At 45.1% G+C, this 12,474-nt stretch overlaps 1 protein-coding gene across 4 annotated transcripts in view; it reads right to left on the bottom strand.

Moving 5' to 3' along the window:
* The window catches only part of SS18L1 (SS18L1 subunit of BAF chromatin remodeling complex), a 44,905-nt gene that overhangs the window by 14,228 nt on the left and 18,203 nt on the right, over positions 1 to 12,474 (bottom strand). For all 4 annotated transcript variants that reach the window (XR_009763362.1, XM_061631086.1, XM_061631087.1 and 1 more), the window contains exons 4-8: positions 11,123 to 11,267; positions 8,541 to 8,738; positions 7,593 to 7,757; positions 3,758 to 3,859; positions 1,783 to 1,875 (exon numbers count right to left, since the gene is read on the bottom strand). Coding sequence is in view for 3 of the 4 variants with exons in the window: in XM_061631086.1 (XP_061487070.1) it covers positions 1,783 to 1,875; positions 3,758 to 3,859; positions 7,593 to 7,757; positions 8,541 to 8,738; positions 11,123 to 11,267 (703 nt within the window). In the remaining variant the exon portion in view is untranslated. The remainder of the gene's footprint in view (positions 1 to 1,782; positions 1,876 to 3,757; positions 3,860 to 7,592; positions 7,758 to 8,540; positions 8,739 to 11,122; positions 11,268 to 12,474) is intronic.

Consider the following 12,474-nt stretch of genomic DNA (forward strand, 5'->3'; position numbering starts at 1 on the left):
TGGAGGTTGCATGAAAATACTTATTGTTACTATATTTAATAAAATATTTTACTTTCCTGGATCACATTCTGCTTATCTAAACTATTAGAAACATAGCCAATTTACAGGTGTTTGGAGACACAAGCCTTCTTGTGTATAAGGCCCTTTATTTCTCATTGTTTGTTGGCTGCAGACGTGTAACGGATTGTCCACTCTGTTGTAAACTTTTCATATCTATCTAATCAGTTTGATTGTGCTGTTTCCCACCTACACCAGTGGATGGATCGTGATGGGATGTGTCTGGAATGAAACGAGCCTGTCATTCACACTCCCACATAACTAACTGTGTTTTTAAAAATCCCCACTGGAACTGTGGTATGGCCCTGGCCAATCCTCCCCTCCTCATTTCCATCTCGATGACAGAGATTTTTTTTGAGGGGGAGGGGAGGTAAATTATTGGACTGCTGAGAAGGTAGAAAGGGTTTGCAATACAGAATTGCTATTTGCTAGCCTCTACTGCAGCACGAGGGGAAGTGCTTCCCTTTCCATATGGGACTGACTTTTTGAATTTTGAAATTTTTAGAATCCTGCAAGCCCTGCCCTTTAAAAACCTGATCATTCTGGTTTGCTATGAAAGAAGATACATTTCCTGCCAATAAAAAACTGGGTGAGACCCAGCCGAGCGCAAATGGCTGTCTGCTCATGCAATGGGGCTCCTCTTTCCTTCCTCCCCAATCCCTGCAGCCCTCCATGTCCCCCCAATATCCATTCTGGAGGTCCCATGTTCCTTCACAATTGGCCATGCTGTTTGGGGCTGTAGGGAACGGGAAACCAGCAACATCTAGAGACCAACGAGCTCTCCCTCCCTGATCCAAGGATACTAACGAATGGATATGGCCAAATTGCCTCCTAAAGCACCACAGCCTCAGAGGCAAAGGATGGTGTTTGCTGCAGAAGAAACGGTTCAAAAGAAGAAGCATGCCAACCCCAGAAGCACATGACGGTGCACAGGCATGGTCCTGGCATGTAATGCTTGAAGACTGGACGTATGAAGCTTGACTCCACAGTTGGCTGGATGCTCGGTCACATCCTTCCAAATGTAAGGGCTGCTGTGGAGGTAAAGAAATGGTCAGGGCATGTCTTCCATGCCAAAGATCCCAAGTTTAATACCTCCGTATAAAATCCTGGAGAGCTACTGCCAGTCAGTACGAACACTACTGAGCTAGATGGAGCAACGGCATAAAGACAGTTTCCTATGTTCCTTAATTCAGAGCAAGCTGAGGATAGTGTGCATTCCATTGCTTGCACAAAAACAAGCACAGCAGCATTCTTCCCTTGAGTCTGAAGCCCCTCTCTGCAACATGGGGTGCATTGTAAGAGAAGAGGGCAACTCATTGCCCTGCCCAGCAGACCACAGAAACCTGCAGCTCACCTCACATTAAGCTAGAAATCAGTTGCTGCTGGTAGATCCCAGGCAGACTCTCAAACCTAGCTTAGGGATTGCAAACCTGTCGCCCATCAACTTCTGGAGGGCTATAGCTTCCATCAGCCCTGGCCAGCGTAGCCAATGATCAGGGAGGATTGGAGTTGTCGTTTAGCAACATTTGGAGGGCCACAGGTCTCCCATTCCTGCTCTAGCTAACACCTGGATAGTGGCTTGCATCTTCTTAGAGGAAGATGGAACAATTACATCTTAGTACTGCAAGCGGGAGCAAAACAAGTGGGTACGTGCACGCACATGTGTGCATATGCCCCAAGTATGGTATATTCTGCGAGAAATGCTCCCATAATATGCCTTCTTACCTCCTTCATAGTAGTGCTGTGTGGAATCCTCAAATGATCTGTCATAGCTTTGTTCAGAATAAGATGACTGCTGGTATGCATAATCACCATGACCTACAGCAAGGAAAGATACATCAGAAATTGAGATTAAAAAAACAGTAATTAAATATGCATTTTTCAAATGCACGACAATTTCCAAGTGAAAGGACATGTCTACATCGCAAAGCTATATTATTATCAGCTGAACTATTATGGCTCCTCCCAAAGTTTCCTGGGCACTGTGTGTGACGGAGCGCTTGGAATTCTGTTAGAGACCCCTAGCCCCACTACGAGTCCTGCTAGAATGAGAGGTAGTTAAATAGCCACAGTGCAAATATCACCAAACTGAAGCTCACACCTGGATTACGTACACAGGTGGGGAGAAAGCTAGCAGCACTTAATTTCTAAAACGAGCAGTGCAAGATTTCGAAATTCATTGTGACGTTTGTATCACAGGAGAAACATTTTCCCTTGAAACACCTTAGGGGTAAAGGGCACAGGGTTTTTTTCCCCAACTCTTCTCCTTGGATATGTTGTGCAGGTGCTTCATTCTCATCCCACACTGCCCCTTGTTGTCTAGCCACACTCCATTTCCCTACAGCACGCACTGAGGGTGCTGACAGAAGAATCTACTGCACTGAAGCAGTGCCTAGTGTTGTGATATTGCACCGGCATTAGGATGACCGATCACAGGAGAAGCATGTAGAGTCAGGGCCATAAGGATGCTGTCAGGTAAGTACTTCTTTCTGGCTTCCTTTTTTGGAAATCAAGCTCACCTAAGGCAACTTGAGATGAACTGGAAAATGGCCTGGTTCACACATCACAGTAAGCAAGAGTCTGTTTTGTAGTGCCTCCTTCCCACCGAATGGATCCCCATGCAGCTTCTCTCCCCCCACACACACACCTTGCAGGATGACTGCCTGGCTCAAACAAGCCATAGCATGGCTTGTTGTGTCATACAAACCCAGACCATGGTTTGTTTCAAAGAAAGCATGACTGGTAAGCCACAAATAAACTATGGTCTGTTCTTGGTTTATTTCTGGCTACCTGCTCATGGTTTGCTTAAAACAAAACCAACAAACCATACTATGGGCTTGAAAAATGCAAGCCATACTATGGCTTGTCTGAGCCATGCAGGCGCCACGTAGAGGGGGAGACACATTCATGATTAAACCGTGGCTTAAGGCAAGCTGTGGCTTATCATGACTTGCCAGTTGCTGGAAACCGGACGAGGGGCAAGTGCTCTTTGCACCCAGGCCCTCCTTGCAGACATTCCATGAATGAAGCCATTATGAAGAAGATGTGGCTGCCACTGAAAACAGCAACCCTGAACCTTCTCTCCCTTCCCCAATCGCATCAGCTAAAGCAAAACGCAGCAGGGCATGATGTCATTGCTCTAAGGGCTGCCATTTATGTATTGAGCAATTGCCGGAATGATTTTTTTTAAAAAAAAGAGTAGATAGCATGTGTGTGTGGGAATCTGGACTGGGACCTTAGAAAGAAGACGAAGATTTATAGTTTTCCCTTCCCCACCTAGGTCCTAACCCTGCTCACACAAACCCAACACCTGCTGTTTATTTTTTTAAACAACCATTCACACAATTGCTAATGTGTCATGCAAATGGTGGGCTTTAGTTGCCTTGAACGCTGCTCCATCCTGTGCCTCTTGTGGTCCGAGTTTTTCTGTTGATGTACCCCTGTCCAAATTTATATCCTTCCCCTTGATACAAGTATGTCATCTACATCCTCATGTGTCCCTCCCCCTCCAGCAATGACCTCAGGCCCACTCGCTTGAAAATATGCTCCATTAAAAGCCAACAGGTCTTATTTTCAGGTAAAGGACAGCATTTGTGAGGACTGGCCTCCTCCGCCTTTTAATTCCATCCCTAGATGCCAGAAGCCTCCTGCAGTTAAGTAGCATTGCAGAAGTACATTCCCCAGCGCTCGACAAAATTACCATCAGGATAATATTGCTGGTTCATGGGCTCTGATGAACCTTGTCCATGACTGTACTGTTCACTGTAGTATTCCTCCTGGCCCATGTACTGTTGAGAGGAGCCTACAAAGCAGAGTGAGAGTATCGTAGTCAGTCTTCGGTAGGAACAAGGGAGACATTCAATTCAGTTTACATTCAAAGGCAAATCTACCAAATTCGCAATACATAAATATATAGAGATCCATCGAAATTCACACTTCACAGAATTTTGTAGCATGCAGCATGGCCAATGGTCACGAATGATGGGAGTTGTAGTCTAGCAACATCCGGAGGGCACCACATTGGCTACCCCTGCTCTACACCTTCCTCAGCTCCTTAAAGGAAGAGAGGGTTAAAAGTGTCATTCATACATAAAGAAACAAACTCACAAGGTGGCTCCAGGCAAGTCTCACTTTTACTTGGCCTCAGTCCTACTCTCCTTCAATAGAGGGATAATTATACTGACCTACCTTACAAGGTTGTTGTAAGGACTGCAAGAAAATATATGTGAAGTGCTTTGAAAACACTAGGACTGCAATCCTATACACACACCTGGTAGAATGTCCCATGAACTGAAGGAGACTTACCTCTAAGTAGCCATATATAGGACATCTATATGAAAACCCTATTCACAGGGTCGCCATAAGTTGAAATCGACTTGAAGGCAGTCCATTTCCATTTTATACCCATGGTGCCAAGTCAAGCCACACTAAGCGTTGGGCTTGTGTGCTCCCCGCCTTTCCATCTCTTCATCCAACACAGTCACGAGGAGGACTTTGGCACTTTTTTACTTTCAGTTTTTAAAAATGTATTTTAAGGTAACTTGGCAGACCCCTTCGAAGGATTTGTATCCTTAAAGGTGGGATCTAAATAACTGTAACAACAATGATAATAATAATATAATTGTGCTGTAAAAGCCCTCTATAAATGCTAAGTCTTAGTGTTATTTTTAGTGTTATTCACATTTGTATTCCCTCCCTTCTTATAAAAAGATCAGGGTAGAACATATGGGGCTATCCTATTTTTTATCACAATACCCCTGCTGAGCAGACTATATTGAAAGAAAGTGGCTAAGCCCAAGGTCACCCAGTAAGTTTCATGGCTGAGCAGGAACCACAGCCTATCTGCCACTGTCTTGCAGTAGTGTAATGGCAAATTCAGAAGTGCAGGGTCCCTTCCTATTAGCCAAAGCCATGTCCCCCCCCCCCTTTTTTTTTTTGCTGCTGGGTTAAGAATGAGATCCTTTTTAAACCTTCTCCCACAACAACAGATATCTCTAGGAGCCAATCAGCATGAAAGGGAAGTATGTCAGCTGCTGAGAAGAGCCTTCTCAGTGACCAACTCACCTTTCACTGATTGGCTCCAATCAGCAGCAAAGGACAAGGAAGCTTGTTAGAAGGCTCTTCTCAGTGATTAATGCACTGCCCTTTCATGCTGATTGTCTCATAGGATGTTAGAGACATGGGGACCCGGCTGAGACCCTGCTCTGAAAAAGGTAAGGGGTGTAAGAGCCCCCGAAACCCTAGACAACTCCACCCCTGCTGTCTTGATTCAATGGGATACAATGCTCACAGTGAGAACAGTATTTCTCCAAAACAACACCAACTGTGGTTTCTTTTGGGGTTACTGAGTTATTGCTTAACATTTTTGTTTATTTTTATGTCTGGAACTATGGTCTAGAACTAGAGTGGATGTCATGCCAATCTAGCAGAGAACACGTGGAGGAAAGGGGCCAAGTTGTGGGAGAGCATTATAAAATTTGCAACTTTCCTCCCCTCCTGAAACTGACATTTATGAAAGACAAAGACACCACCTCTGCCCGAGATGGTGGAGAATTGCTGCCGGCTGTGCACTGACTCAGCCGAGGCAGCTTCAGTTTGCTGTGTGCTCTTGCTTCCCATGCAGTGGGAAGGTTCAGGGCCAGCGCTACACAGGCCTGGATTAAGCTGAGGAGGGCCCCTAGGATGATTGGTGTTTGGGGGCCCCTATCTCCATGCTTCACCTACCTTTCCATTGTTTTTTTGCGGCGCGTGCCAGTTTGCCATCAATCAAGATGGCAGCCAAGGTTTCCCTAAGGAGCTGAAGCCTCTGCCGCCATCTTTGTTGATGGCAGCAATGTGCACGTGTAGCACACATGCTTGCCATCAGCCAAGATGGCAGCAGAGGCTTCAGCCCTCAAGGAAACCTCGGCCACCATCTTTATTGATGGCAAATCTGCGCGCCGCAAAAAACAACGGAAAAGTAGGTAAAGCGGGGGGATAGCAGGGGGATGGCGGTCCGCGGATGCTTCCATGGATCACGGAGGGCCCCCTGTAACTCCAGGGGCCCTCAGGCCAGTGCTCCACAGACCCCCAAGAGCTCCGGGGCCCTAGACTTCAGCCTACTAAGCCTAATGGATAATCCGGCCCTGGCGCTACAGCGATTTAATTTCCTTTCTGATGAAAGATCACTTGAAATGTAGCATGCAGCGTGCACTTGGAGTCCACCCCAGCCAATTTACAATCCCATGGCTCTTTCCTGCAAGCCACCTGCTGCAAAACCCAGACTAGTCTCTCCTGCTGACTTCATTCCAGCTGCAAACGGCTTTCTTTCTTTTTCATGCACATCAAGGGCAGAAGCTGGAATCTCAGGCCCTTCTGCCAGCACCCTTTAGGAAAGGCAACTTTGCTAGCCATTGTGCGTATGTTCCAAGATGAAAGAATTTCATGGCTCACCCTAGAAACCCGCTGCGCTCCCTCCTCTTTGGAACCAGCAGTAAAGTACACCACAACTGCAGTTGTGGCAGGAAGTGGTAAGGGGTGGGGAATAAAAGGGGAAAGCCGACTGGCAAAATATTTTTAAAAATTGGCGCGAGTGAAGCTCAGCTGAAACTCATACCCCAGGAATCTGGTGCACTCCAGATGTTGCTGGACTCCAACTCCCATCATCCCTGACCATTGGCCATGATGGCTGGGGCTGATGGGAACTGAAGTCCAACTACATCTGGAGGCCACAGGTTCCAATATCCATAAAAAAACCCTCTGTAGCAATGGTGACACAGGTACTGAAGAATAGTGACCAAGACTGTTGTCTTCTACCCAGGCAAGCGTGTATTTAAGACTTTGCGTTTTCTGTAAGACTCAGAGCCTGACTACATGGGATGATGAAGATCCGTTATCACATTGTCTGGGAGGGGAGGTTGATTTTGATCAGGACCATGGCATGGGGGGGAGGGTTATTTTGTCCCATTCCTCTGGGCTCTTTTCTGGATTACCCCCTTTAGGGGAAGGGTCATCGCTCAGAGGTAGAGCATCTGCCTTGCATGCAGAAGGTCCCAAGTTCAATTCCTGCCACCTCCAGGTAAGGCTGGGATTGTTCCCTGCTTGAAACCCTGGAGTGCTGCTGCCAGTCAGTGTGGACAGTACTGAGCTAGATGGACCAATGGGTCTGAGTCAGCATAAGGCAGCTTCCTATATTCTTATGTTCCCCTCCTCAGCTGCTTTTTGGCCCATAACCAGGAAAACGGCAATGGTAGGGGAAGAAGGGTTGATTAACTTTGGCTTCCCAGTGCCACATCTGAGTCAAGCCCCTTGGCAGCAGCGTTTGCCATTTGAAAAGACCCAACTCATATCCAATTGTGGATCTCCCATGTCATCTGGTTGCGCCCTTGGGACACATGCAACCAGTGGCAGCTGGTGGCTCCATGTCAGTGGGGCAGTGGAATCCACTCCGGGTTTTAGTCTGACTTTTCAAGGAAGATTCCACTGCCTCACTGACGTGGAGCCACCAGCTGCCACTGCATGCAACACTGTGGAGGTGTACAGATTGGAGACTTTACCTTGCTGTGAAGGCCGGTAAGGGCCCATTGGCCGTTGGCCCATCATGCTGTTGCCTTGGTTACTCTGACTCATCATGGCAATGGAAGACTGCCCTTGGTAATGTTGGCTCCCTGCTTGTGCAGAGTTGTAATGTGACGTCGCTGCTTGCTGGTGCATCATGGACACTGCAACGCACACATACACATATGAGTTACATTCTCAAATTCTCTACACAGTGCCCACCCTCCCGCAGCCCTGAGAAAAACAGAAATCTCAAAAATTAAAATTTTAAAAATATATACTGCGTTGTATCCAATGTAGCGCTAAGTTACAGTTATTCAGTGGTACATGCATTCTGCTGGCGAAATGTTTGGCGCCAGCAGAATGTTGTCGCACAAAAGAATGCAGAAGCAGTTTGCTGGTAATTTAATTGCACAATCGATTGTGTGATCCGTTGCGCAACAAACTTCTGCTAGCATAGCTGTTGCGTTGGATTCCTCTGTTGTGCAACATTAAAATTCATCTGTTCATGAACACAAGAGCCCTTGCGCTAGTGGACAGAGAACACTGGATACTGCCCACTGTAACTACACTTAAGTTACAGTGAAATAACTGTGAAATAACTGCTTATGCTTACCACCATCTCAATTTCCCTCTTGCTCCTCCATCTATTTTTAGACTGTAAGCCCCCTGGGGCAGGGACCTGTCATCTCATTTGTAAAAGAGACGTGTACATAGTTGGCACTACATAAATAAAACACATCAATGCCCAAAGTAAGCAAGCTTCAGAGTTTACATAGAGCTGTTCAGAGTTTACACAGAGCTGCTCTGAACCTGATAACCACCACTGTCTGCATCCCCAAGCCTAATTGTGCTACAAGTGGTCATAGCTCAGCTAGCCCCTGACACTTTACAAAGATATATCTATCTAAGAATAAAAAGACCTGGTCAAACCAAGCCAACCATACCAGGATTAGACTGCATGTTGATATTTGTTCGAGAGACATAGTTGCCTATTGATCCCTGGCCTTGCATTGGAACATTCTGAGACGCAGGCACTGTATGGCTATAGCCGGTTCCGGTTCCATGGCTACTGACCGTCATGCTCAGGGAAGTCGTGGGCATGGTGTTTTGGCCTGACTGTTGCATAGACACATGATTGGGACCTAGAAGAAAGTGAGAAAGAAAGAGGGGGAATAATGATGGCCAGATCTCCACTTGAGTTGCCCAATCCAAGGTTTCTAGATCTCTTCAGCAGAAAGCTCAAAGACTGTGCTCAAGTTATGCAACTTTTTATTTTTTTATTTTAATTTGTTTTAGATTCAAGATTCAAGGGCTCCAATTTCCCCATTTCTGGTCTACCGTAAAGACTCATAGGCAGGCTGCAAGTTTTAACCTTGGCTGGAACAGCTTGATTTTGACTCTAGCAAAGAATGAATAAAGGAACCTACATTTTACCTTACATCCTTTGTTCTGAAGGATTACACCATTATTTCAAATGACTTTGTACACTGTTGTACTTCGAGGTCATAATACCTATTTTGTTAAACTATTTGTGGTAAAGAACTGAAGGAATGAGTTTTTTTTAATACTCAGATATTTTAGAACAATGAAAATTAAACATTTTTAAAAGAACATAGCTTTAGAGCCTGGTGGGGGGGCAAAATGTCCTGCCATAGCTTCCTTTTAAAATAAGGTTAGATGAAATGTGTTTGGTGAGCAGAGAACAACTACGTGAGTGAACAAATTAATTCACTGAAGCTGCTATTTGTAGCTTAAACTGGACTCTAGTCTGCAAAAGCTTATGCTACAAAAACCGTGTTAGGCTGGAATTCTAACTTCACTTACATGTGAGTAAGCCCCATTGAATTCAGTGGGACTTACTTCTGAGTAGATGTGGTTAGGCTTGCCTCCTAAGTCCTTAAAGTGCCAGATGACACCTTTATTTTTACATTAACAGTACTAAGTACTATTTTTGCAGTAACAGACTAAGGGTGCAATCCTATCCATACTTACTTCTGAGTAGACGTGGTTACGCTTACCACCTAAGTCCTTAAAGTGCCAGATGACCCCTTTTTATTTTTGCAGTAACAGAGTAAGGCTGCAATCCTATCCATACTTTTCTGGGAGGAAGCCCCACTGAACTAAATGGGATTTAGTTCTGAGGCAAGATGCTTAGAGGGGATGGACTGTAGCTCAGTGGTACTGATTTGCATGCAGAAGGTCCCAGGTTCCATCTCTGGCATCTCCATGTAGAACTGGGAATGTCCCCTGTCTGAAACCCTGGAGAGCAGCTGCCATTCAGTGTAGAAAATACTCAGCTAGATGGACTAATGGCCTGACTTGGTATAAGGCAGCATCCGATGTCCCCTGGAGTCAGGACTTTCATCTAGGATTGTGCCTATCACAGATACCCTCTGGTATTTACTCTGTAATTGCTCTTCTGGCAAGTTGATGTTTATTATCTATGAGAAAAATTCACCCACAGTTAATAATGCCTAAAGCTGCACTTATTGGGGAGTATCCCCCATGGAACTCAGTGAAATGTCCTTCAAGTTAAAATGCACAGGATCAGCCTGAAAGTCTCAGTGATCTCAGTCTGATAGCCCTGAACGCATGCCTACCTTTTCCACTGAAATTGGTGGAGTTTAGCGCTGGATTTGCCTGGATTGTGCCCTTTGTGTTACTAGCAAAATGCAATGCAATTGCTAATGGAAACACTCAAAAGTTTCCAATTCTTGAAGTTTCTTATTCTTTTAGATTGCAAGCATATGCACTTATCTGGGAGAAAACCTCCACTGAGCACAGTGAGACTTACTTATTATTTATTTATTTGTTACATTTATACCCCGCCTTCCTTTTTCATCATAGAAACCCAAGGCAGCTTATGTATGGTTCCCAGGCGGTCTCCCATCCAGGCACTGATCAGACCTGACCCTGTTTAGCTTCAGCAGGGAGCTGGTCTCATGTGCCTTCAGAGCAGGCTTGCATAGTTATTGTAAAGGGAGAGCTTTGGGCTGCAAATTCTAGGTGTGCTTACTTGGGGAAAAGGCTACATCAATACAGTGGGATTTACTTCCAAGTAAACATGCACAGGATCAGGCTGCACAAGGCTTTAAAAGAATTCGGTCTTGGACTTTTTCTCACTTTCCTCCGCCTGTGTCATATTTACACGCATCTTCATGTGCTCTCTCCACCCTTCGAAACGCTTCAAATTAAATAAGAGGTGACACAGCAAGGATTTGATCCCGGCTCCCAATGCTTTTATTGCTACCCACGAAAGCTGCTGAAGATAGCTTCCATATGCTCAACAATTTGAACAGCACCTGCCTCCGTGTTCACAGATCGATTCCTCTGATAGGAAACCCATTGTTGCAGAACAGTAGCAGCAACTGTAGAAAGAGCTGCAACCAATCTGTGTGCATATTCAAGCCCATGCTAAGGTTTTCCACATGCCCGAGAGGCTAGTTAAACAGCCATAAAAAGCCCCTTCAGAAACAAGTTCTTCAGCATTTGCGATGCAGTTGCCAGGCAACTACGCAAAGCTCACCATTGCTGATCTGACTCTGCATGAGGGAGGGAGGGGGAAGGCCTGTCCCTATTGCATCACTGAGGTTGCTCTGTGAATGAAGAGACGGGTTGGATGCGCTCTGATTCATTCCTCCTGGACCGAGGTTCATGTTTTGCGTCGGTGGCTGCAGATTGCAAGAAGGAGAGAAAAAAAGATTCAGGGAGAGAGATTTGTTATGAGAATAAGCTTGGGGCTGGTCATCTGACAGAATTCCTGCCATTATTTATTATTATTAGACATGATTAATAATGAATCAACTCAGGAATAAGGCTTTTCAACAATGAGCAAATCAGCAGCAATAGTAATTACACATAAGATCACCTCTTTCATCGAAGCAGAAACCAATCTTTTTTTATGTGTGTGTGAAATAATATGACTTTTGGATAAAAAGCACTGATAGTTACAAAAGGTTAACATGAGGTTGAGAGGTTAACATCACAGGGTAAGGAGATACACAAAAATATGTCACATAATGGCAGCTCTGCTATTTTGTAATCTATTCTAATTAGCAGGCAGTTAATTAGAGAGCACTGAAACAAGTATGTGTATGCACACACAAGACCAGAGCCTGTCATTTTCCACTCACAGATGGGAGCACTTCCAGCACAACATAAAACATAGCCAAGCATCCTGAACGTTTTGAAATATTCCAGTTTTAGCTGCACAAAAGGAAAGGATATATTAGCTAAACAAAGGTCTGCATCTGGTTTTCCTGTGCAGGTTAAGCTTCCTTTGAAGCCAAAAGGGAATTTGCCCTGGGTCGTCGGAATAGAACGTAGCCAACATTTCCACATGGTCAAACTCAACCTTGACCAGGCCCATTTGTGGTATTCAACTAAATAACTGCATGACAGGAATGACTTCCACTTGCCCAACAGGGTTTTCACTCCATCTTCCTGTGCTGCCCCCAAATCTGCTCAGGGGGTCAGGGGAACCTCCAGAACATGTTTAGGGGGCACGTGGAGGAGAAGAGAAGGAGAACATTCCATTGCACAAGGAGAAATCCTTGCACTGATGGAATGTGCGCCTCAGTGCTACGCTGAATACAACCCATAACTTGCATGTACACGTCCCATGCATTTCAGTGTCAAACACATCTTTTCCTATGGAATTTTGGGAGATGAGGGAACCCATGAAGTATAGTTGTGCCATGCTGCACTGCATCTGGAATGCTGGAATTTTGATTGGTTTATGTAAGATTTTTTCATTACTTTAAATATTTGTATTGTATTTTTATCGGTTGTTGTATATACCTCCCTGGGATACTCTAGAATGAAGGTCAATCTATAAATAAAATAAAATAATATTATGAAGGAGAAGGAGGAGGAGGA

Source organism: Rhineura floridana, chromosome 6 (genome assembly GCF_030035675.1).
Source record: "Rhineura floridana isolate rRhiFlo1 chromosome 6, rRhiFlo1.hap2, whole genome shotgun sequence".
Taxonomy (NCBI): domain Eukaryota; kingdom Metazoa; phylum Chordata; class Lepidosauria; order Squamata; family Rhineuridae; genus Rhineura; species Rhineura floridana.